Genomic DNA, 27,559 nt, shown 5'->3' with positions numbered 1-27,559 from the left:
TCCAAAAAAAGAAACGACCAAGGGTTCTGAGTTAACAAAAACGGTTGAAAATCTCCTCCCTCTAAGACTATGTAAGGTATCTAAGAGGTATTGTCTGAACCGGGCATCTTCAACCTGTTGTTCGTTCATGAAATAACTCAATGCTAATGTCTAATTCGTGCTCGCAAAAGATATTTATGAGATCTCCAATTAAATGTTGGATTAAGAGTTGCATTCAGAAATTAAGATCATGCTGATTTTAGTTGAGTGCATGAGCATATGTCAGAGTAGCCATATGGGTAATCGTGGCACAAACAATGTTGAAGACTTGCATACTCTAGACTAATACAGTACTTTTCAAAAGGTAATCACTGGGTGCCCATCTGAACACTCAAAACACTGGTCTATCGATATAAAGTAGGATAATTTGTTACCGTTCGAATCGCGCCGAAATAACATTGTCTCTTTGTCATGAGAAATCGTGGAGAAAATCATACAACTCACAAATTTGTCTTTTCAATTTTTTTTTAATGCAAAATACGTATAATCTATTTTTTAATAATTATTTTTCTTTTTGTTTTCCAGATCGTGAAAATCAGTCTATGCTCATCACGTAAGTGTATAAATTATTTTTTTCCCTCTTCATCGAAAGCTTTTCCATCTTAAAATGTATAATTTTGGTAAACCACTTACATCAATTTTTCTTATTTTTTTTGTGAAGAGGTGAATCTGGTGCTGGCAAAACAGAAAACACAAAAAAAGTAATTGCTTACTTTGCAAACGTCGGTGCTGCAACTAAATCGGGAAAAGATAAAGACAAGAAAGAATCAAAAAAGGTAATCTAAATTGAAAATTTTTTTTTAAAAATTAACACGATTTTTCTATTTTTCATTTCCAGTGGAATAACTAATCAGACATCATAACTGATCTCTACCATTTTTTTCCCAGGGTAACTTGGAGGATCAAGTCATTCAAACAAATCCAGTTCTGGAGGCTTTTGGTAACGCTAAGACCGTGAGGAACGACAACTCCTCCAGATTTGTAAGCTTCTGAGTATTTCCAATTCTGATTTAATGTGCCACTGAAAACTACAGCATATTCAATACATGCGAGTGATACTAAAATTTCTATCATAGGGTAAATTCATTCGAATTCATTTCGGACCAATGGGGAAATTGGCAGGAGCAGATATTGAAACATGTGAGTTCATGTTTTACCATTCTAAAATATAGCATAGCAGCTCTATATTGGTAACAAACAGTATTTATAACTTTATAACATTAATTAACTTTTAACATAATTATGCCTAACTAGTACACCAATCTTCTTCCATTTTTTTTTCAGATTTTTTCATTCTATTATGTATTTGAAAATAACACTTAAAAACTTATGAAATTATACAAATAATAATAAATTTTGTCACTAAAAATTACACATCTAGCAAAGTTCAATATTTAATAACTATGATCATTTATTAAAGTTTTAAACCCATAAATCATGAACGTAAAAACCAAATGGTTTTAAGGTCAGGATATTGTCCAAATATGCAAATTTTAAAATCATAAGTTTATAAATTGTAATATTGTTACAGTAATTGTGTATTTTTGAATGATAATTGATACTCATTTTTTTCCATAGATTTACTTGAAAAGGCTCGTGTCATATCTCAGCAACCTTTAGAAAGATCATATCACATTTTCTATCAAATGATGTCAGGGCGTATTAAGGATTTGAAAAGTAATTACCTTTTTGCTGGATCTGTATTTAAAATATTTTGTTTGTCACACTAGTTTTGAGAAACTATTTTGAAGAAAAACGTTTTTTAAATGTCTATTGTTCAGCGTATCACCATTATAATATAAGAAAAAACACAATGAATAATCAGCTTGTCATAATATGAAAAACTTCTGAATTAATGTATGTAAATGCTGTAGAAGACATTTAATGAAGGTTTCAAACCTTTTTTACATACTTGTTTTGAAACCTATGTATGGGTAGCGGAGAGAGAATGACATCATCCTTGTAAGAGACATTTGAGACATGATACACGATTAGGCTCCAATGTGTACAACACTGCTGGGTCACATGGTAAATGTGCAATGCATAAATTGACTCATTCTATAAAAGATATTTTATTATTTACAAAGTGATGAGAAATTTAAAAATGGTAAGAAATTATTTTCTTGAAGGAATTATTACTCTTAAGGTTTCAGTTGGGTATATCAATGTAATTTATATCAAGCCAACTCACATATACATACACACACGTTAGTTTACATATACCTTATTATGTATATTGAAACTGGATTTCATTTTCATTGAAACAATGAAAACATTAATTTTCTGCAATTAATTATGATGCAATTAAAGTTTGAACAAAAAAAATATATGAATACTCCACATCAGATAGTAGCCGGAAATATTTTCAGGGGTGGACATTAAACACAATCATCATGTAAGTTCATTCCATAAAAATCAGTCATTTCCACTAGTCTTGCACTGTGTATGTAATGTATGAGGAAAGTTTTATTTTTAATTACTATGTTCTGTCTTTCTCTCTCTCTTTATTACATATTCAAAGTTTTTATTTGTTAAAATGTTATAATTTTCAAAAGCTAAATTTTTATAACGTTTCAACAGATTTTGAATAAAATGTTATACTAAGAAAAAAATGCAATTTTATGCTGCTTAACTAAATCTATGAATATATTCTCTGTTACATTTCGCTGTTTCTCAAATTAACAAATGCTTTTTTTTTTCTCTCCTTATCAAATAAACATTTCATATCACCTGATAGAAAACCTTTTGCTCAGTGATGACATCCATGATTACCATTTTGTATCGCAAGGCAAAATTGACATCCCTGGAGTAGATGATTCTGAAGAAATGGGATTAACAGATGTGAGTACATGAGCAAAAGAGAACTAGCAAAAAAAGACCCAAGTCCTATTTTCCTGTCTCTCTCCCCTTTTTTAGCTTCCCAGCATCCCAATGTTTTTCTTTTTTACAAAAAGAAGTTCCAATTAGATTCCTCATAGATTTAATTAATTTAGAAATCTTGTGCCTTTTACTATCCTGGAGAAATTTTTATTCCTAAACCATTTCCTTCCTTCCTTTACCCATCTGCTTTAAAATCTATTTTTTTGTTTCAGGTACAGCAATTTATTTAAAAAAAAATTTTTTTTGAAAGGTGAACTTGTGTGTGAAGGAATGACAGCGCATCTTGGACTACCACAAAAACATATAAATCCTTACATATTGTTATTATCCATCCCAAACACAGACAAGAGCCTGTCTTTGCTTTGTGAGCTTGTCTAACACTAATAAAACAAATTATTGATCTTAATTGCTAATAATAGCTTTTCTATACTGGAACTTTACTTAGACTTTAGAAGTGAAAATCTGATTGAGAATAATGAAATGAATCTGCTACCATCAATAATCAATGAAATAAAAGTCCATTAAGTGAAAATATTTTGATGTGACATACTGCGCAGAAAGGGAATGAAATTTTTTTTTCAAGTGTATAAGACATGCAAGAGAATGGTGACCAAGAAAAATTATTATGCTGTAGTTACTTCAACTTCTTTTTACTGTTAAATGAATATTGGAATCGGACCCTTAAATTTATTGCTCAACATTTTCTTTATACAGGCGATCTGATGGTAATTGTTTCATCCATTAATTCTTGATTAATACAGATTAGAGAAATATGCATCTTCTTTGAATAGTGCCAATTTAGAAATTTTTAGAGGAAAGATAAAATGCTTCTTTTTTCTATTTCTTTTTCACTTATTTAGCTTTTGGCTTCATGCTTCACACGAAAACTAATAGTTTTACCCTCCCCACTGCTCGCAGCACAAAGCTTTAGAATTGCCATTAAACACTACTAGCGGTTATGCTGTAGTTTTTAGTTCAACCTTAATTGCCTTCCCATTTTTGCAGGCAAATGCATTTTGTCAAACAATGCCCGCGACTATCATTTTGTATCACAAGGTAAGACTGATATTCCAGGGGTAAATGATGGCGAAGAAATGGATGCAACTGACGTGAGTATTGAGCATATCACACAAAGTGTTATAACACTAATAAGAAAACATATAACCACTGTTATTTAAATCACCACTCTTCTGAAAATTCATAACTTTCCTATGATACTAATACATAAATGATAAAAATGTACATGAATGAAAATGATAAAAATGTACATGAATGAAAATGATAAAAATGTACATGAATGAAAATGATAAAAATGTACATGAATGAAAATGATAAAAATGTACATGAATGAAAATGATAAAAATGTACATGAATGAAAATTATAAAAATGTACATGAATGAAAATTATAAAAATGTACATGAATGAAAATTATAAAAATGTACATGAATGAAAATTATAAAAATGTATCTGCTGTATAACCTGTGTAAAACTTCTCTTTTGGGAACACCAGCAGGACAAAACAAATTTTCCATAAAGTGGGGGGGGGGGAATAACCATTAAGCAGGGGTTTGAAATGCATACTTTAAATAGACCCAGGAAATTATATTTGGTCATAAAAGAGTGGTGAGCTCATCTAAGACGTTTTGCTGCAGGGCTTGACAAACCGCAAAAGTATTTAGGCACCAAACATTTTTTCCACAAAAAACCCGTAAAAAATTATGTTTCTTTCTACTTTTCCAAGACACGGTGACCAACTTCGGTATTGACAGATATGCTGATATAAATTGCAAAAATTTTGTATTGTCCTCAGATTCTGATTGAAGACGTGGGTGTAAGAACCAGACAACTCCAATTTTCTAAATTTTTCAGAACAGACAAAATCACTTGTACATTTCTTGCACCGTATGAGACACCAGTACAGCTCCTTTCCTTTTTGTCTCTATAGCCATTGCTTGAAGCTGTATGGTTCTTGCACCAATTAATAGAGGATTTTTTCCTTTATAGAAATAAGTGAAAATCAGAAAAAGAAGGAGCTATCCAGTTTTTACACCCCTTCTTCAATTCAGTAACCACACATACAAAATTTAATGCGCCGATATTAATTTTTGTCAGCATGGCGCCCCAGAACCTGGGGGATGAGGCTGTTTGAGCCCCTGCCCCAATAAATTTTACGAGAGGGCTGAGCCCCTCCAATAATTAATGAATATACACTGCTGGCCACCCAAATTGCAACACCAAGAAAGACAAGAGATATCGCAACAATATTTATTTTGTAGATAACATGTTGACCAAGCATCAAATGATTAAATTTATAGACTTCTGTGAAGTGTGGTTCCCGCCAAAATCAGTAGCCAGAGTAGCCGCCATTGTTGTAGATCACCGCTGCCACACGCCTCGGAATTGATTCAAAGAGACTTTGGGTGTGTTCTAGGGGTACAGCAGACCAAGCAGCTTCCACGCGTTGCCAAAGTTGATCTGGTGGGGCAGCTGGGGATGTAATCTGGGTCAATCGTTGAGCAACCATGGACCACATGTTTTCTATCGGCGAAAGATCCGGAGAGCGAGCTGGCCAGGGAAGCAATTCAATCTGGCGATTGACTAAGAACCTTTGGACAATGCGTGCCACGTGTGATCCGCATTATCCTGTTGAAATATGGCTGTGGGCAAGCCCTGAAGGTAAGGAAGGACAACTGGCTCCAACACCTCGGAGATGTAGCGCTGGCTTTTTAAAGTACCGGCAATGCGTACTAGAGGAGTGCGAGAGTGATATCCAATACCACCCCATACCATAATACCCGGTGCAGGACCAGTGTGGCGGTGCATAACCAAAGCTGCATTAAGAGCGGCTTACAAGCGCACTTACAAGCGGCTTTGTGCATAACGCAGCTGTTCAGCATCCTCTCTCCACGGTGTCTCCAGACTCGAATCCGACCATCGTGGTGTTGCAGACAGAAGCGTGACTCGTCAGTAAAGACAATTTCATTCCATTGTGCCGTCCACATCCTTCTTTCATCGCACCATTGGCGGCGGAGACGTCTGTGGTTCTGCGTCAAGGGTAGACGAAGCAATGGACGTCTTGCGGACAGACCACTCTGCTGTAAACGGCGTCGAATGGTACGCGCAGGCACTGGATGATGCGGTACAGACTGAATGTGCTGTGCTATGGTTCGTGATGTGGCTGAGCGATCCGTCACTGCCATACGCACAATACGCCTGTCATCACGTGAAGTGGTGCACTGAGGTGGATGCGATCGAACACGTCGGTCCGTCGTACCCTCCTGCATCCAACGATCACATATCCGCATTACAGTTGTTTGGTTTCGTCCAACACGACTACCGATTTCCCTGAAAGACAATCCACAATCTCGGTAGGCCACTATCCTTCCTCTGTCGAACTCGGATACTTGATCAAAAGATGATAGCTGTTTTCTACGAGGCATAATTGATCGTTTTTTTGAAAAAACCACAAGAAAAACACAATTGCCGTACTTCAAATCGTCCAAATCTCCAAGCCTTAAATAGCGCTTTGAAGTGGCGCCACAGGCGCGCGTGATGTGCGTCTGCGCTGAAATTCTAATCATTTGCATATCTCACCTCCGCTAATGCATGCTGTAAATTTCATATTATTTGCATGCTTCCTTCAGGGTGTTGCATTTACGGTGGCCAGCAGTGTACAATGCAATACATTACTCCCCCTCCTGCATAAGGGCTGGAGTCCTGTATGCATAGAAAAACAAAAACAATAGCAACTCGCAGCCCCCTAATGTTTTCCTCATTTTGGTGCCCAGGGTTTTTCTATCCCTGTTTTATTGTACTATTATATACACATTTCTATACATATTTGGATATAAATTTTCTGTTTTTCAATACATCATTATTTTCATTATTAATACACTTTGTTGATCAGTCTTCAGGACAACAGCTATTTATTGGTTTTTGTTGATTAATTTTATGCTTAAATGCTTCAGATACAAGAAACACTTGCAAAACCAAGTTCTATCATCTATACCAAATGAGAAACATGCGCTACAAATAATATAGCATAAAACCTGATTAGACTGATGAAAAGTAATTTTAAAAACTTAAAACTCAAATTCATAAAAAAATTATGTATTTTGAATTCTAATACCTTTTAATTTAACAGCTAAAAATTGTGTATTTTTAAGACAATTATAATGTTTCCTGAGTACTAACAATAGATTGCTAAATTCTAGAATGGTTTCGATGTCCTGGGTTTCACTGAAGAAGAAAAACTGAACATTTACAAGATCACAGCATCTGTGATGCATTTAGGTGAATTAAAATTCAAGCAAAGACCCAGGGAAGAGCAAGCTGAAGCTGACGGTACAGAGGCTGGTGAAAAAGTTGCACACCTTTTGGGTATCAATGCTGCTGACCTGTACAAGAATCTTCTGAAGCCAAAGATCAAGGTTGGCAATGAGCTTGTGACACAAGGAAGAAACAAGGAACAGGTGAATTCTTCTTATCACTTTTTGAAATACATTTCTAGGAATTTTGGAAATAGTATACATATTTCAAATGGATAAACAGCACTGAAATATTTAATGAAATTATATTTACCTATATTTGTCCCCAATAAGTACAGATGGCTTAACCTGTACCCCTTTGCATTGTCCTTTGATTGCTTTACCTGAGCTAAGCTTCTGCTACATGGCCGTCACTCTGGCTCATCTCTTGAATGTAACTTAAGCACAGAGAAATTTTTAAAATGGCAGCGTTGCACATTAACCAAATATGTCAATTATGCTCATCACCCCCCCCCCCCCCACTAAAAAAAGAAGGAAATTGAGACTGGAAAGGGTTAATGCACACCTAAATGTTAGCTAATGTAGTGAATCTTTGATTGGGTGGAAATCAAATGATGAAAAACACCTTACTATTTTTTCTTCATTTGCCACCATGAACGTTTTGAAATTGAAATTTTTTTTGTCAGAACGCTACACAGTATCATTTTTAAAGCATTTTATTAAGTTTTTAGATTAAACCTCTAAAACATGAAAAGAAAAACGAAATACTAACTTTCACTTCAAAACATATAAAAGCAGAAATATATGAAACTATAGATGATTTGTAAAAACAGGGGATTTGGTAGTGGATTTTTTATTTTTACAATGTGAACTTTGTTATTCTAGGTTGTTTATTCTGTTGGTGCTCTGGGAAAAGCCATGTATGACAGGCTTTTCAAGTGGTTGGTGAAGAGAGTAAATGAAACCTTGGATACAAAACAAAAAAGACAACATTTCATTGGTGTATTGGATATTGCTGGTTTTGAAATATTTGATGTAAGTTTTTTTATTATTTGATGATGATACAATGATGACAGCCTATTGTATTGATGATGAGCACAAACTCTGCGTATAATATTTTCTTTAAATGAAAGATTAATTTTTCTATGCTTATTTTTGCACAATGTGCATATACACAGTTTTATCTAGTCAAGGCGAATTGGCCTACTGGATTTTAAATAGTACGAACTGCAATTTTGAAATTCATATACATCTTTCCCAGGTGCATCTTGAGTATAAATAAAGGTATATCTTATAATAAAGGTATAGAGAGCATTTTCTTTTGCATTACTGATGAACAGAGCAGAAGTACAAAAGACTACAGAAGTCTCAATAATTCATGTCTGGAAAGTTTGAGGTTCCAGATAATCAAAGGTGCTGGCATTTTTTTAGAATTCCTTCTTAAAAACCTCTTTGTTTTTTTTTTTTGTTTTTTTGCTAAGAACATGTTTTGTTTCCTTTTTCTACAAACGTGATTAATTTCAATTTTAAGACATTTTGTTTGTTGGGCTAGAGGCCTGCTGTGGACTCAGCCTGAATTTTTTACAGGCTTCTCTATATTCATAGTGTAATAATTTTTTTAGTTATTTTGTGATAATTATATCATACATTTATCGCAAAAAAAAAACAAAAAACATTCATATCGGGCCCGAGGGCTGCAGCTTCAGCCAGCTTACTTTATGAAGACGCCACAGGTATTGCCAGTCTTAATCTGTTATGAATTAAGCTGTTAAATTAGTCGTTTTTTAATGTGTTTCAGGTAATCCAAGTTTTCAGCAATTTGAGATGGTCTTGATTGTGTTCACTTCAGATTATCAAGACTCTACTGTATATGAAATGATAACTTATTTTCAAAAAAGAAAAATTTTTAAGCATACAACCATAAAAGGAAGTGTTAGAAATACTGTATCAATATTGAATGATGCTAAGAAAAGACTTCTGACTATATATTTTTAAATATATTTAATATGTATTGCCAAAATTATAATATTTTTTACATATGTAATAAATACGTCTACACACATACTTTTATTTGGCTCACCAATTTTTAAAAAAAATTTTATTGATAAACTGCTGTCGATCAGGTTTTGATGATAAATCTAGAGAATCATTCAAAAAAAAGAAGGAGAAAGAGAAATGTAAAAAAAAATTTCTTTGACCCCCCCCCCCCCAAGATGCCTGTCATCCTTGAACCACTGAATGTGGCAGGCTGCTTGTACCATCACTACTGATTTGAAACTTGACACTGTTTGTGTAGATAAGAACAATTATAGTTAGGGAACACTTCATGTCAGGAGTATGTATTGGTTATTGCTTCCACAATTTCCACACTAAATCAATTTAGTCCAAAAACATAAACATAAATGGGATAAATAAATTGCATCTGTGTGGTGTTGAATTTTGAATTCAATGAACAATTAAAGTGTTGAAAACTGTGTCTATACATTGTGTGGATCATTTTCTATCTATAACCAGCTTGAGCAGAGAGGACTAGGAAATATTATGAATACATTTAAATAAAATAACTTGGCAAGTTTCTGAGCAAAAAATATATGACTAAAACTAAAATAATTTCAACATCAGCAAAACACAATTCTGATAAATGAATTCACTATAAATAATCAGTCAAACGAGAAAAAAATCATGTTCCATTATCCTTAATAATGTTTTATGATGTTATTTGATTACATGTGTTTTATGCATGAAAATATGAATTATTTTTCTGATTTATGTTTTTAAAACATACACAAAAGTGAATAAAAAAAATTAATTGTAATATGTGCTCTGCAGATTGATCAAAAAAAGAAAAGGAGGAAGGCGGAAGAGATAACCCCATCTCAAAAAAATATGAATAGTTTCACTCAATGTATTGAAAAAAATTCTACATTCATATTGAATTTTCGTTTCAATTAACACGTATTTTTCTCTGTAATCAGTTCAATAGTTTTGAACAATTGTGTATCAACTTCACAAATGAAAAGCTACAGCAATTCTTCAATCACCACATGTTTGTTTTGGAACAAGAGGAGTACAAGAGGGAGGGTATTGAATGGACTTTCATTGATTTTGGTCTCGACCTCCAGGCCTGTATTGATTTAATTGAAAAGGTAATTGTAATATGAAGTGAACAAGCACAAAACATGGGAATCACTGAGTTGAGCCTTATGCAGAGCAGCTTTTGAAACAGCTTCTTTTTTCATGCTTTGAAAGCTTTCATGCATCAAAATGCAGACTAAGAAATGCTTTTACTATCAGTGAGTAATTTTTATTATGTGTGTGTATATTTCAGCTCATGAATTTTTTATCACAAGGAGGATACTGCTTTTCTATTGCTTTTCTTTCACCGTTTTTCTTTCAATACACCCCATTTTTTGGACACCCATTTTTTTAACTTCAAGTATACATGGTGATTCTTGAATTCATATTTAAATTCTATCCAAACAATGAACATGAAGCAGTATCCTTTCTTGAATACCTAAAAACCAGAAGCTTGTATTTTTTGCTCATTTTTAAACCCTGCTTTAGCAATTGCTTTCAAACATTTTGGGCTCACATTAAATTTTTTCTTGGCATGTAAACATTATACATCACAGTTCAATGGCTTTGAACAATTGTGTATCAACTTTACAAATGAGAAGTTGCAGCAATTCTTCAATCATCACATGTTTGTTTTGGAACAAGAGGAGTACAAGAGAGAAGGAATTGATTGGACTTTCATCGATTTTGGTTTGGATTTACAGGCATGCATTGAGCTAATAGAAAAGGTAAAAAAGAAACAAGCAAACAGCACTAACAAAAAAAATAGCATGATATATCACATTCAATAGTCATGGATGCTTTTGAAAAAACATTTTCCCAAACATGCATGAGTAAACAACCAAAACTTTCTGATGATGCTTAATATTCCTCCCTTGCCTGAAAGTTTTTGACTAATTTCTTGTAGAGATAATGTAATAACCATTATCCTGTATATTGATGATCAAGGGTTCTTACAGTGAGAAAAATATTCTCTCTATTTGTTCCCAAATTATTATTAAAATAATAATAACTATTCAACCATCCATTAAGTATTTAAATTCATTCAAAAAAAATTTATTGAACTTTTTAGATCAGAAAAGAAGTAGAATTTAAATGTCTTAAAAAAACTAAAGATGAGGAATGTGTTAGAAGTTGGTATTTGCAAGAAAAATTCTTGAGAAGATATGCCATTTTGCAAAGATGGGCAGTAAAACAAAACTTCCTTTTTCACAACCCAAAATGTATTCATGACTTTGAAAATTTATCTTTGCTTCATATAGAAAAGAAAAGACCATTTCATTTTACCAATGCTGTAAGAGCCCTACATATCCCAGTTGCATTACAAATAACATATTCGTCTTTATAGTACTTTGTTGACATTGACATATGGTATTTCATTGATGAATAAAAATTTACAGTATTTTTTGTGTATTGATTATCTTAATAAATTAGTTATGCAGTAAAATTTTACAGATTTTTTTTAAATTAATAAATTTATATATTATAATGATCATTTTGGATTCAAAAGATTTGATTTCAGTGATGGTTCTACATTTATATATCATTCATGGCACATCAGAAAATAGAGCTAACTGGTGTATATATATTTCAACCTATAAATTAAAAAAATATATACAGGGTGCATAGGAAAGTCCCTTTAATCCTAGAATAACTCATGAACCCTCTATTTAGAAGTATACTTAATATTGCAAAATATGTCAAAATAACGTACAGACCTCAGATACGTTATTCATATTGCAAGGGACAAGTTCTTAAAATGAAAAAACATAACTTTTTATTTAGCCATCCTGTTCTGAAAACCAGTAAAAAAGTTGTTGCCCTGTCTCCCCTGAACGCAAAAAAAGAAAACAACGCTTTCAAGTGCAATATTCACTGAGATATTTGCATTTGAAAATCGCTGAAAATGAGGGAAAGAACAGCATATGACCTGTAGAATGGGTTTATTTGTTACTTTATGTGATTTTTTTTTCTTTTCCAGCAATTCTTGAATTGAAATTCTAAGACAATACTGCACTTAAAAACATGAAAATTTTTTGTTGGACTCAGGAAAGACAGGGCGATAACTTTCTAATTGGTTTTTTTAAGAACATGGTGACCAAATAAAATTTTTATTTTATTTTAATAACTATTCAACCCCTTGTAATATGAAAGATGCATCTGAGGTCCACATGTTATTTGGATACTTTTTCCAACTGGAAGTACACTTCTAGGATCAATGGTTCACAAGTTATTCCAGGATAAACAGACTTTCTCATGCACCCTGTATATACAGAAAATGTACAGAACATCCAAAACACTTCTATATTTTAGCATATCAGTAATAAGTATACAAATACTTTGGCTTTTTGTCACAATGCATTTGACTGACACAAATTTATTCTTAGAATAATAGTAGTGATCCCTGAATAGGTAGTGATCCCGATGCAATACAATCATTGACATAACAAGAAAGTGATAGTTTAGTAGTTTAGAAATTTTGATAGTCAGTGCATGTAGTCATATTTTAACATCAATAGTCAATGATGCATTTTTCTAATCTGAGAAAAAAAATTGGTGTCGTTATTATTATATATTTTTGTCATGTATACGATTGGAAAGAAAGTACTGTAACAATATCTCATAACAGCGCACCAATTCGCGAGATCATGCCCACAAAATATGTGACTCCACTGGGAGAGCTTTTGGATTTTGTATATTCACAACCAAATAGGTGGGGAGAATGATCCAAACCTCTCATTCACATCTGCACATATGCTTCCAACCCATCAATTTTCTAAAAGGAGGAAAGATATTTTTCCATGAAAGAGTCTACATTTTATAATATGAATAGTATCTCTTTCTTCTCATTTTTAAGCATTCATTCCTTTCCAACCTGATACATATGTGTATATTTTCTTTCCATCATCAAAAATTTTTGTACGAATTTTTAGAATTTTGTGACTATGTTGCTAAAAAATATCAGAAATCCATTGAGTCACATGATAGATGCTCTCAAAACTCTTACAAGTTTAGGTGTATATGTGACTATTCTTTTAAACTGATACTCCTGGATGTTGCCTATTTTCTGATTGCAGGTGGAGCATTGCTACTTTATTTTGCAATGAACCCTGCTTTATAAAGTCTGATTTCTTTGTCTATGGTTATACACAGACTTGAACACCAAAGCAATTTTGATATGATTCAATATTTGATATACAGTTCTATTAGCAACAGTACAAAATTTATGAAAATGCATTCAAATAAATTATCACTGGATATGAGAGCTGTTGCCTTGACATTTCAAACACAAAACTCTATTCCAATCAATTAAAATGCAAATAAATAATTAGACTACTGAATTTACATAATAAATAAAATTTATTAATATTGATTGACAATGATATTAAACATTATAAAATTATTTATAATTTTTTTAGTACTGCATGAAATTGCTATGAAGAAATATTGTATAAAACTTTTACTTGACACTGCTTCCAGCCTATGGGAGTGTTATCTATCCTTGAAGAGGAATCCATGTTTCCCAAAGCTACAGACAAAACCTTTGAAGAGAAATTGAAAACCAATCATCTTGGCAAATCACCTAATTTTGTGAAACCCAAACCACCCAAGCCAGGCCAGCAAGAAGCGCATTTTGCCATTGTTCACTATGCAGGCACTGTAAGTACATAAGAAAAATATGTGTTTATTTATTTTGAAATATGAATAAAAAACCATAAATTTATGCAGTAATTCATTTAAAGTCGATCATGTAGACAGTTTACAGAAAGGATTTACAGATAGACAATATAATATAACTATACAAGAAAGATACTTAAGAAATTGGTTAGTAACAAATCTAAATAAAAGCTATGGTACAAGAACAGTAATATTGTAAAAGATAATTTGGTCATAAATTACTTATGTAAAGATTAATTATTAAATAGTTTTATAAAAATTGTTTATTATAGTTTTTTTTTTGTGGTATTACAGTGTTTTTAGTTTTTCTATTTTTTATGTTGAATGATTTTCCAGTTTTTCACAATCAAAACTTGTAAGATGTTTTAAAAAAATGTAATTTTAAACAATTTTAAGATGAATCAGTTCATGAATTAAATAGGAGCATGTTTTAATAGGTCCCATATAACCTTCATGGATGGCTGGAAAAGAACAAAGATCCTCTAAATGACACAGTTGTTGATCAGTTCAAACATGGATCAAACAAGCTTGTGAATGCTATTTTTGAAGATCATCCAGGCTTGAGTGGTGATGATGCTAAGAAAGGTAAAATATTTTGAAGTTATGTACAGATACATAGAAGAAATTTAACCTTAAACTTGAATAATCAAACAGGAAACTGGGGACAAGTTCTCCTGGAAAAAAATAAATAATTTGAAGTACTCTTATACTAAGTAAAAAGTCTAGTGAAATTAACTCATCTAGCACATAAAATAAACTATTTTCAGGCACTAAGCTAAAGAATGGTTTTCATAATTTTTGATGTTCATTAATATTCATTTTCTTTTTTGCACCACTGGCACTGAAAATCAAATGTTGAAATACAGAAAGCATATATTAGAGTTTATACATACAACCTGAATTATCGTTATGAAATAGAACAAATGAGCACAGTACTTTAAACATATCACACAAATAAAACATTAGGAATATCATAGCATTTATTTTTAGTATTACAAACTCAACAAAAAATAATACTCGGCAAACTTCTGTAGCTCATAAATGATATCTGATTTACTCTTAGCAAAGCATTCTAAAAGTTTCTGAAACCATTCATACAAATGAGAGAATTTTTTTTACATATAAGACATACTCTTGACCAAAATATTTTGGTCAAGAGTTGATTTTAGGTCAGTTATATACTTGTAATCACACAAAGAATAATGAATAATAAATACACATGGAAGATTCTTTCCAAGCTATTCTTGGACAGCACATACACACATCATAACAACTTTCATAACAACTAAGTACATTACTAGCCAATAGCTACCCACCAAGTGAGATAATCTACAAGCTAAGCCAAGGGTCTTCAAACTTTCACACATTGCGGGCCAAGTTAAAACTTTCCATGAAACCAGTGGGCTATCAAATCATACCGTAGTATTCCCCATTTTTAAATTTGAATTTTTATTTATTTTGAAATAATTTCTTTCACCGATTCTGATTTTTTAAAATTATTTTTCATTAATTCTTAAATTTGTCCTGATAATTCCAAAATTATTTTTTCATTAATTTCAAATTTGCCATTTGAAAATACTTTTTTTGCAAATTCTTAATTTCATGAACTATTTCTTTTAAGAATTTTGAAAGTGCTCTCAATAATTCTGAAATTATTCCCATTAGTATTAAGAGTGAAATTATTGCTATTAGTATTAGAATTTTGCAATTACTTCTTTTATAAGTTCTGCAATTATTTCTTTTATTAGTCCTACAATTATTTCTTTCATTAGTTCTACAATTATTTTTTTCTTTAGTTCTGAAGTTAGTTCTTTCAGTTATGAATTTTTTTCATAATTCTAAAATTATTGCATTCATTAAGGTGTTTTTCAGCATTTCTGTCAATTCTTTAATTACATATGAATACTTTTGCCTCTTGAAATATATGAAATCATGGGTTTCAAAAAATGTTTTGGCTCTGGATTCTCCAAATTTGTTGCAACAGCCATTGTAATGCACCAAATTCACAGCATTACTACTGAATCGGGAAAGTATTCCACAGTAAGTGGCCAGCACACACTCACTCTATCCCTCCCTCCCTCGTTAACATTTTTTTTCTTTAAATTTCAAATAGCTGTTTTTCAAAATGGTCAGTGGGCCACGACAAAAAGCTCTGAGAGCCCCATTTGTCTCACAAGCTATGAGTTGAAGAACACTGAGCTAAGCTATAGTGAAAGTTTATGTCCACTTGTAAACTAAAAAAGGCTACACATCAAAGTATTCTATACCCAAATATTCTGAGTTTCTGTTGCAAAGATCAAAGATCACTGACTAAATTGGTGAGATTACCATGAGACTGGAACAGAAGCACAATGGTCAAACATTAATTAGACAGATTCAGAAAAGGGCATATAAGAGTTTGGAGTTGAAAAACAACCAACAACCAGTGAACAAACACATGTTCACTGGGGTGGGGGGGGGGCAAGATCATCTTGCACATCTATACTATACACACATGAAAATAATTTTAGATAATTTCATGCCTATATTGAAATTTCAAGATAGGATCTTACATTACTTAAACAGGTGGTGGCAGAAAGAAAGGCTCTGGATTCCAAACAGTATCAGCTCTTTATAGGGTAAGTAAAATTTAACCAAACACTTCATTCTACTTACTGTTTTATGCATAGAAAGTTGTGTGTTAAAAATCAGATGTTACCTACAAATTCCGATGTTCTGGAAGTTCCTGTTATAATTATTTTTCTCAACCATGATTCACATGGGGACTAATCAGACTGGGACTTGAATCAAAGCCGAATCTGAGCTTTCATTTCTTTCTTGTGAATTCATACACTAGATCAGTGGTTTTTAACCGAAGGTGCGGAAGAGTATTTTTTTGGGGGGGGGGGGTGCGAGATGGAAAAAAATTACACGTTAGCATATTGGATGAAAATTTAAATGGTAAAAGTTTAATTCTCGAAAAAATATGAATTATGCCAATATATTTTGGTACCTCGTTTCAACTTTCATTTGCAGAAATGTGTCACAAGAAATTTGCGTTGCGAAAGTTTTTCTCGATTAGTCAAATGTATTTGTTTTCCATTTCAATTGAGGAAAAAATACCGTAAAAAAATAAAAATACAGGGTGTTTCAAAAAGAATCATCCGATTAAAAAAAAATCATAACTATTCAGCTTTTAATCCGTTTTGATCAAATAATGTATAGGTAGAAAGAGAGAAATCTCGAGTTTTACGCAGTTGCCGACAGGTAATGCTAGCGCTTTTCCTTCGGCCGCCACTTCAATGTTTGTCAAGATGACAGAACCAACAGAAATTGTTTTGTGTTCTGAGCTTCACAAAGTGTGAGTCTGTAACAACTGTTCATAATGCTTTTCGTCGACAATACCCTGGTGTTGAACTTCCTACTGCTCAGAGTATTAGGTGATGGTATAAACAATTCCGAGACTCAGGTTATCTGTGTAAAGGGAAATCCCCTGGCTGCCCCCGCATGTCGGACTAAAATGTGGAGTGCATCCGACAGAGTTTCGCACGTAGTCGACAGAGTTTCGCACGTAGTCCACAGAAGTCCACTCGCAGTGGATGCAAACATGCTCACAAAAGTTTGGTACAAATTTGACTACCGTATAGACATATGCCATGCATCCAAAGGTGAACATACTGAGCACCTTTAATTTGGTTTGTAAAAAACTTTGATTAGCCATGTAATATAAAATTAATCTTAAGTGTCTATGTTCAATATTTTTCATAATATATGCATTTCAAATAGGGTGATTTTATGGTTTGTAACTCGCGATTACAAAAAACATTTTGTAATTTTTGTAATAAATTTTCTAACAAAAAACACATTATCCAAAAGGGGTGGGACAAGATAAGTCATATTGCACTGGGGGTGCAGGGATGGAAAAAAAAGGTTAAGAACTGTACCAGACCTATTACATTGGTCTATGATGAACTAACTACTTGGCTGCCTCTGGTGATCACAAAATCTGCATTTTCAATCCTTTAAAATAAAACTCCATACTTAAATTCTGTGGTGTTTAGTCAGAACATAACTACAAAATCACATTTTTGAGATATAAGCATTTTCATTGTCATTTAAGAATCAGAAATAAAGCATAAATGCAAATGAAAATATCATACATCAGCATGTTGTTTAGACGTACGCACGTATTTGTGCATTTATTTCGTTTTTAATTAGTTATAATTAGCAAGACTTACTAGATCAAAAAGCCATTTTTTGGAGATATCATGTTCTGACCAAACACCACAGAATTTTGGTCACATCTAATACAATGCGACACAAACTAAAATGTTTGCCTGTTTGTCAATGATTCAGTCACTGGATGATATAGGTAAATCATGTTAAGACAAACTTCATAGGACTGGAAAAACTTTTACAACTCATGATATTCAATTACAATGTAACTCAATCATACTGTGGGTGCCAGGAAACGTGGGTTTCTGTTGCATTATAATCGAATCAGGGTATATAAAGTGATTTAAGAAAATATAATAGGGAAAATAATATAGTACCCATTTTATATTTGATAGTATGCTTACACTGAGGCATGGAGTGTTCCACTCAACATTTCAATATAAAATCTGATGATTCAAAATACTGGTATTATCAATAATTTTTATAAAGAGTTTGTTTTCATGAGATATAAAAATATTTTCTCCACTAATGTGTTAGATTTGACCCATAAAATAGTTCTCTCTCTCTTGTGTGTTCAATTCTTTTCTTTCATGTTTTGCATTGTTCATAATCCTCTCCATCTTTAGGAACAACTCAACAAGTTGATGGCTACCCTTCGCCAAACTCAACCACACTTTGTCCGTTGCATCATACCTAATGAAACAAAATCCCCAGGTAGATAGTGAATAACTGTAGAACATTTTTCTTATTAACTTTTGTATGTATGACAATTGGTAATGCATTGAAATGCTGATACATGCCACTGTGAATGAGACGTAAGAAATAAAAATCTCAGGGTATCAATAAATGCTGATTGGTCATAGATGAACAATGTTATTATAACAAACTTTGAAAGCTCTTGAAAATTTCAGAATTGATTGAGAAATGTCTACAAATATATCTTTTTTAAACAAAATCATCAATCAATGTCTCTATGTGCAAAGATGCAATACCAAGGTCATACTTGAATGGTAATCAGTTTTCCTCCTTAGTTTGTTAAAAATACTCCATCATCCTCATTATACCAAACTTTTTTCCTTGAACATTTAGGCACCAAAACTGTTGTCATCAGTTATTCCTCAGTATCCTGTTCCCCCAACCTTTTCCAATTAACATTAACTGCCTGAAAATATTAGAAGATACTTGAACTCTTCTCTCTTCACAGTCTCTCTACTTTACCACTTCTATAGCATGATTTTCAAACCAATTCATTAATGGGTATTTTAAAATGCATATGTTTGAGTTTTTGCACTTTGAGCTCTTTTATTTTTGACAAAATTTATCAATGATTTCTTTTTGAAAATGTTTCAAGCTTGCATAAAATTTTAAATGATTAAAAATCGCAAAAAAAAAACTAGGTTGGTGCATGTTATTTTGCTAAAAGGAACAAAACTGTACCAAAGTTTATGCACTGCATTCTACTTTAAATTTAAACTACTCCTATTCATATGCAAAATTTAACAACTTGAAAAAACAAATGATTTGGGAAGGATTATGCTTCAGAACTGAGCTTTTGTTTTCTTTTGTTTTTGGCACTTTAGTTAACTTCCTGTGAACGCTACTTAGAGAAAAAAGTTCACCTACCAATGAATATTTCAGGTTTTACTTAGTAAGATGATGCTTGTTAGAACTAAAGCGTCATACTGACAAAAAAAAAAAACCAGAAAAACATTTTAACAAAATATATCAATAACATCTATAGAGTTTTATATGCAAGAACAAATCTGCAGATTAAAATTAATCTCAGTATAAACTATGCTAACATTATCATTGTTAGTATAGATTAATTAATGTAATTTAGGTGAGAAATATGCATATCCATTCATATAAATATATTCATCCTATATGCAAGTATTGGATTCGACCATGATTCAAAAATAGAAATGTTTCAATATCATCATTCTCATAAGTTTGAAAAATATTGGATTTTTACTCACATACTCTTAAACAAAATCTGGTTCGCCAATGCATGTTGCTGCCACTAATTTAAAAAATAATTTTGCTCATTAACAAAAAAAATTATGCCTTCTTTAGCAAAATGCTGATGATGATAATAATGCCATCATCAGCAATAAAAAAAAAATTTATGCTTATGCTTTTTTGCATTATATTTTGACAATCAGGAGCAACTGACAAAGCTGATGACAACACTGCAGAGCACAGCACCACATTTTGTGCGGTGCATCATTCCGAATGAGACTAAATCAACAGGTAAGAAATGGTTGAATGATTTGAACATGATAAAAGATAGCAGTATAATCCGAGCGAGTTGGTTTTCTATAACTATCAGATTTTCATGGAAGGGGGTAAGATAAGATACAGATATATTTTCTAAATTTATGCAGCATAATTTTGTGTTTAAAATTCAATGCATTATATAAGTTCATTTGCTAATTAAAAGAAAAAATACTTTTAAACTCTTCGTAATTAATTTTTAAAAAGTCCTTTTGTTCATCTGAAACAAACTGTTATATCGGGAAAAAATCTAATAACAATTTCTCACTTAAATTAACACTCACTTACAATTTAAAGGTAGAAATATCTGTAAACTGTTCTGCTACTCTGAATAAATGAGTTGAGAAATAAAAATTCAATACAGGTGCAAGAAAACTGTTATAAAAAATTATTAGCTCTGGATACCTTATAATCATTCTAAAATAATTTTAAATGATAAAAAATACACAACCACTCCATCTATAAAATATACCGCCAAAAGTCTAGATACGTACAATTAAAAAAAATAAAAAAAGATTCCAGTTTTAGACAACTACTGTTCTACACAACTCCAATAAATTCACATTATTGCCATAAAAAAATTAATAGCTAATTTTGAAAAAAAAAAACTTTGGCTATCACGCTTATCTTTTGAGTGTTTTATTTCTAATTTATATTCTATAAAATGAAGTATCCTGGGATTAAATACCTCAGCACAGACCAGTAATAAAAGATGCATCATAAAATGTGCAATATATCACTGAATACTTTCGAGATTTATGTTTGAAAAAAATATTTGAGTATTTTAAATGCACATATATACAAACACATCATACTATTTTTACATACATAACTATTTTTCAATAATATTATTTTTAAATGATGCCATAACTGAAATTTTCAGAATCACTTATATAACTATTTTTTTAATTAACCTGTTCTGAATCATTTTAATGGTTTAATCTAAACAAATATTGTTTATATTTTTAATTTGAATATTTGAAGAACTATTTCAAACAAGCAAAGCTTTCGAAATTTTCCCTTATTGGTTTTTTCTAGGTGTCATTGACTCCCATCTTGTCATGCATCAGCTAACATGTAACGGTGTATTGGAAGGTATTAGGATCTGTCGTAAAGGCTTTCCTAACAGAATGGTTTATCCTGATTTTAAGCACAGGTACTATAATTTTTTATCAGTCCTTTTTATATTGTTAGAAAGGTCCAAAAGGGGAAAAAATGTGAAAACCGTTCACAAATGTAGCATAAATTACATAAAATACTCCTAATATGAAAATGTTGCAATTACTGGCAGAATGAGTATGTTCGTGACACTAAAACGTTTATCTGGAATCATTTAAATTTTAATGAATTCAAATTTCTACATGTGAAATATCATGAAAGTTTATTGAATATGAAAGAGAAATATTATGAGTCTCATAAAATAATAAAGCTTCCCTGAAAACCACAGAAAAGATTGCAAATATTAGTTCTGTATTTTACTATACCCATATTTATGCAGCTCTATAATGCAGTGCTTTTATCTCAAAAAAGAGGTTCTGGCACTCATCACAAATTATACTAGTTATTACTCATTATACTCATTATTAATAATTATGTATTATACTAGTACCAAATAATCAAATAGAATCGCTTTTACAAAAAAGAAGCCGATGCTGTATGACATATATTTTTATGCAATACTGTTAGGAAGAGGCATACTAGTTGAAAGCATGTTGATATGAAGTGTTTCATTAATTATATATAATTTACAATAAAAAAGAACATTTTAATTTTCATGATGGTTCATGGCATAAAGTAACAACATAAGTTCATATCATTTATAAAACTTCTTGATTATAAATATCTTTAACAACACAATTACTTTATTACAAATTAAAATGAAAAAAAACTATATTTCAATTTTTAACAGTAAAATTTTGATTTAATTAGTAGATAATATACAATATTAATGATAGTAGTTAAATACTAATCTCAAAACTGTGATTTATTTTCATTAAACAAATAAAATGTAAATGTCTACAAATGTAAAAAAGTGTCTGAAGGTGGGACCAACACATGTGGTAGTTTTAAAAAGTATGTGTGTGTCTTATCTGTGATTTTAAAACAGATGAAGTACCTACCGTTTTAAAGCACATCTGAGAAATGCTTGCAAATACTGTGCATGATTTACACAATAGCACAAAATAATATATATCCTAATACATACATATATATATATATTTTTTTTTTATTAATTTACTTCAATTTATAATCAAACAATCTAGATTATTTTGAACTCAACTTATGTTTCATGATGAGTATTGATGCTTTTTTTTTATGATGCATTAGTATACTTCAATTTTTATTTCATATTATGCTATGAATGCAATGTATAACTAGAAGAATTTTTTTTTTTTTGCCCAATCAGAATTGTATGCATATATGGCAATTTATATATACTTTTTGTTTTATTAAAGCAACTTTTTTCGATTTTTCCCATTTTTTCCTCCCATTGAATCATTTTCAGATATACTATTTTAGCTCCAAATTCCATTCCACCAGGCTTTGTGGATGCCAAAAAAGCTACAGAGTGTGTACTTTCCTCAATTCAACTCGAAGCAAATGACTATAGGTTGGGCCACACTAAGGCATGTATAGGAAAACCACACATCTATATACTGTAGAGGACCAGTTCATCGCTGTTAACTTCTTTTTTGCTTCAAGTCATTGCTTACTTGCTAAGTTTTTTTTTATCATGTTTTGAAACATTTTTGATTTTTTTAACTAATCTAAAAAATTATCAAGCTAATAATTATAACCTGAATTTTCCCTGCACATTTTTCTTATTTTTTTAGACTATATCTTTTCTGATCTGTCTTTACTTTATTTGTTTTTTTTATCTGTGTGGAAAATTTTTTTGAAAGCACTTTGTTTTGAATTTTGTGCCACACTAATTCCAGAAAATAACTGAAGCACCTCTCCCTCAGCATGATGCTTTAGCAAAAAGAAATTCACTAAACCTCTACTTGAAACAAAATAATGCTTGCTAATGCCATGCAGGAATAAAAAGGTCCTTCCTCATCTCTTCCTTTAGTACATCCCACCACTTAGAGTCTTCCCTCCAAAACTCATTTCCTTTTCACAAATTCTTCCATTTTTCCAAATAAAACCTGTTTCTGTCTGAGCACACTTCAATATTGAAGCAAATTTTCTCATTAAAAATGGTGTAAATCTCTCATTTTTTACACCTCGAGATGTATTAATTCCTACACAAAAATCAATAAGCATAGTACAGTGTAGTATGTTCTATTTAGGATAAAAGTAGTTTTGCTTACACCAAAAAAATAGTACACAGCACAGTTCATCAAAGTCATCATCTTTGACTAGTTTGAAGTGTTTGAGCTTTCATGTGTCAATTAAAAACATTTTGTATGCTTCTAGCCAGTCAAATTGTTGCTAAAATATTTGTTTAGGAAATATTTTTTGCTCATTACTAGCAAGTCAAGCCACTTATAGCTCCTGTATTATAAAACAAAACAGTGTCTCAAAATTAAATTAAACACAACATTCATTTTAATTCATTATGAATTTAATAACAATGCTACAAGTTTTTTAATATCTGAAGAACAAGAAAAGTTTACCTGTGATTTTTCTCCAAAGTCAACAACCATGCTATTCTCAGATTTTTTGAGCACATAAAATTTTTTCTCTCATCCTCCTTCTATTAATTTTTTACTATCCTTCCCTCCTTTTCCCTTCCCACACATCCTACATTTTATTTAATTTTCTTTCTCTTTCCTTTAAAAAATTTAAACAGAAAAAAATCCTGCATTTGTGCATCTTTTTAGATATACAATCCTTGCACCCAATGCCTTCCCTAAAGGTTTTGTGGATGCTAAGAGTATAACCGAAAAGATTCTGGATGCCATTCAATTGGAAGCAAACGACTTTCGATTTGGTCATACAAAGGCATGTATTCTTTGTAGAATAGATCATCAATTAGAAAATGTTCAGCATGTGTAGTTCTGCCTGGCTTCCACAAACACACATACATTTTTATAAATACAATGATTGCACAAGAACTTGATAGCTTTATTCTGAAATTAAATACAAAAAAAAATACATCTAAATCATAGAAATCTATTAATAAAATAAAGTTTATATGCTGAAATATTGTTTTTGTCTCTAATGTTATTATCACGAAGCTATCACTTGCTTTTGCCATCACTATTTATAACGTCTCGGATCATGGTGAAAAAAAAGAAGAAAGCAAATCCGCAACTGGGTAATATCACTGATTTGCAATGGATAACAAATGTGGTGAACATCTACGAAAGCTTAATATTTTTCAAATGCAGTAGATGATGAAAAAAAAACCATACAAAGTTTTTAATAGCTTTTAAATGTACTGCCATGTAGTGAGATGTTGCATGAATGTTATGAATTATACTTTTATTCTTATAGTAGTTTTAGATTACTTATTCTGAATGTAGTTTGCATGTTTTATAGAGCAATCCTTGTACCAATTATAACCCTATATCTTAGTAACTAAAATTACATGTTGTCCATAGATATGCTATTTTGGCCCCGAACTCCCTTCCTAAAGGTTTTATTGATGCTAAAGCAGCCACAGAAAAACTTTGTGAAGCTATCAAATTGGATTCGACTGAATATCGTTTTGGACTTACAAAGGTATGAAATTAGACTAACATCACTACTGGGAATCAAACTAATGGATGCAGATGTCAACACAGGAATTCAATGACTTTTAGAACCCAGTAAAATAATTTGATCGCAGCTGGGAACTACAACATTGTTCTGTACCCTTATAGAGCCACTTATTATTCAACCAAAGGAATATAAAAGCATATGATTCATTAACAAAATCAAGTTACCAATTCATCTGTGGTAGTTTGTTTTCAATCTGAAAACACGGAAAAATCTTATTGTGTTCAATAAATCTGCTGATTTAGTGGATATTGAACTTACCAGTATCAGTAAGTATAATTTCCCTTTAATTGATTTTTAACATCTTTAAGAACCATTGTTAAGAGATTCAAGGTATAAATTTTAATGCCAGAAAAAAATATAAATAAATAAATTTAATAAAACCCTAATAAATTCAGAATCAGACTAGTAATTTCACATATTCAGCTTCAAGAGAGAGTTATTCCTTAACTACAGTAGAATTGATTCTAGTTCTTCATGAGGGAAAAGTTCTACTACATAGGTCAATTACATCCTTTCCAAATCAGTTTTCTTGCATGATTCTGTGTTTGTAGTTTTTTTTTTTTTTTTTAATCTCCCCCTCTTCTTCCTGCACAAAAAATGTGGTACATCTAATAATGATTTGTTTTTGTTCTTTTATTTATTTATTTTTTCTGAACTTTGAAATCAAAAAAGTCAAATTCCGTTTTTGATTTAAAATGTAGAAGAACCTTGATTATTTGACCCTTGTTTATTCAAAACTCTTGGTTAACCAATGTGTTTTCTTAATTATCATTTTTCCACCAAAGTCTGAAATTCTTCTAGCAACAGAAGTGGAGAATTAACAAACGTGAATAGGCAAGTGTGAATAAGTGAAAAAGATGCTTTTGCAAGCAACAACATTGTGACTGATGAAAAATAATGTTGGTAAAAACTTTGTGATACAGCCGCAGTTTAATGATTACTGAACTCTCTGCATGGTTGTTGAATGTGCACTCAAATATAATTTATTACAGATAATACTGGAACTTTAAATTCATGTACATTTGAGTAATCAGATGTTTAGATTCACAGATGTAGGTTCATCCCAATAATGTCAGATAATCAAGGTTTTATTGAAAGATGAAAAAAAAAAAATAAAGCAGGCATATAATCTGAGTTTTATGAATTAAGAATTTAGATTTATGAATTTTATGACTGAAAAAAATAATGTGTATTAAAATACATTCACCTTACACCAAAATCATACTTTCATTTTCGAAATATTATGAAACATATTTTAAAAAATGCCTGAAGTAATACTGTTATGAAAGATAGAAAAAATTTTGATTCAAAAGAAAGAAAAGTACTTTTATTTTGTTTTTCCATAAAATGTATACACATATTTATGGAAAAATTCCATAACTACAAACTGCATACCCTTATACAATGAATAAAAATTTTTATGTAAGAAATAATTTAGAACATTCAATAGAATGTCTTCATAGATCTTTAAAAAATATTTTCATTATTTTTTTTTCTGAAGTAAAAAAATTTCAATTAAAATAAAACATGGTTTAACTGTTACAAATATGTAACCAAACCATGCTATAAGGAACCTTTGAATATGACAAACAAAATTTTCTTCTTCAACTTGTCTTCTATACCAGTGGTTCCTGACAGGAGTGATTTGATTTTTAAGAGAGCAATATGAAAATGAGTGAACTTATTTGAAAATTTTTAAGGTTCTGTGAACCTACTACACAGTATATGAATATGTATTGCATTATAGGTACTTTTGATGAAAAGCATAAAATTTATAATAAAGACCAGTTAAAAATAGCCACTATTCAGTAATAAAAATAGTAAATTACATCAATCAGAAACTACTTGATTAAACAAATAATCATTTAAAAGAGGCTCTATTATATGCTGCTGCGTATATTAAAAACACCATTACATACACTGTAAACATCGATTACTCTGTTACATAATTACTCATTGCATAATTTAATTTTTTAAAATCTCATCAGGTGTTCTTCAGAGCTGGTGTACTAGGAAGACTAGAAGAGATGCGTGATGAGAGGTTAGGAAAAATTATCACTTGGTTGCAAGCCTGGGTCAGATGGTATGAATGTAAGAAGGAATTCAAAAAATTACAGGAACAGAGGTAAGAATATGCACAGCAAATAACATCCGAAAATCTAAATTTCAATATACAGACACTGTATATGATTCAAAAGTAAATTTGTAAATAAAATTCCGATCATCTGCATGCTTTCTATTTTATAGTTTGGACTTTTTTCTAGGCCACTTAAAAGAAGGTGATATAGGACATTCAAAAAGTTTGCAAAAGAGACCAGAGTTTCCCAAACTTTTTTTTCTATCGCCCCCCCCCTCCTCAGGGATTTTATTTTCTCATCCTCCCCCCCCAAACTTAAGCTAACAAATAGGATCCTATGTTATATCCATGACTTCTGACGTCTGCTCTGGACCATTCCATTATTCGTAGTGTGTGTGTGTG

The 27,559-nt window shown here is 31.4% G+C and overlaps 1 protein-coding gene across 39 annotated transcripts in view; it reads left to right on the top strand.

The window, feature by feature from the left end:
* LOC149083014 (myosin heavy chain, muscle-like) overlaps window positions 1-27,559 on the top strand; it is a 62,027-nt gene that overhangs the window by 15,846 nt on the left and 18,622 nt on the right. For 7 of the 39 annotated variants that reach the window (XM_089236090.1, XM_089236104.1, XM_089236076.1 and 4 more), the window contains exons 5-20: window positions 565-592; window positions 701-815; window positions 928-1,020; window positions 1,116-1,179; window positions 1,618-1,716; window positions 3,925-4,028; window positions 7,135-7,392; window positions 8,074-8,223; window positions 10,164-10,334; window positions 13,744-13,923; window positions 14,379-14,526; window positions 16,507-16,559; window positions 18,723-18,810; window positions 21,409-21,526; window positions 24,921-25,041; window positions 27,069-27,205. In XM_089236090.1, coding sequence (XP_089092216.1) covers window positions 565-592; window positions 701-815; window positions 928-1,020; window positions 1,116-1,179; window positions 1,618-1,716; window positions 3,925-4,028; window positions 7,135-7,392; window positions 8,074-8,223; window positions 10,164-10,334; window positions 13,744-13,923; window positions 14,379-14,526; window positions 16,507-16,559; window positions 18,723-18,810; window positions 21,409-21,526; window positions 24,921-25,041; window positions 27,069-27,205 — 1,927 coding nt within the window. Of the gene's footprint in view, window positions 1-564; window positions 593-700; window positions 816-927; window positions 1,021-1,115; window positions 1,180-1,617; window positions 1,717-2,776; window positions 2,881-3,924; window positions 4,029-7,134; window positions 7,393-8,073; window positions 8,224-10,163; window positions 10,335-10,820; window positions 10,992-13,743; window positions 13,924-14,378; window positions 14,527-16,506; window positions 16,560-18,722; window positions 18,811-20,258; window positions 20,347-21,408; window positions 21,527-22,876; window positions 22,998-24,197; window positions 24,319-24,920; window positions 25,042-27,068; window positions 27,206-27,559 lie in introns of all 39 variants that reach the window. The other 32 variants (XM_089236085.1, XM_089236103.1, XM_089236070.1 and 29 more) reach the window with 11 other exon arrangements.

Source organism: Pholcus phalangioides, unplaced genomic scaffold, assembly GCF_987345545.1.
Source record: "Pholcus phalangioides strain wild (caught in Gottingen) unplaced genomic scaffold, Ppha-v1.0 ptg000009l_1, whole genome shotgun sequence".
Taxonomy (NCBI): Eukaryota; Metazoa; Arthropoda; class Arachnida; order Araneae; family Pholcidae; genus Pholcus; species Pholcus phalangioides.
The sequence above is the reverse complement of the archived record's forward strand: the minus strand, read 5'-3'. Positions and strand labels throughout refer to the sequence as shown.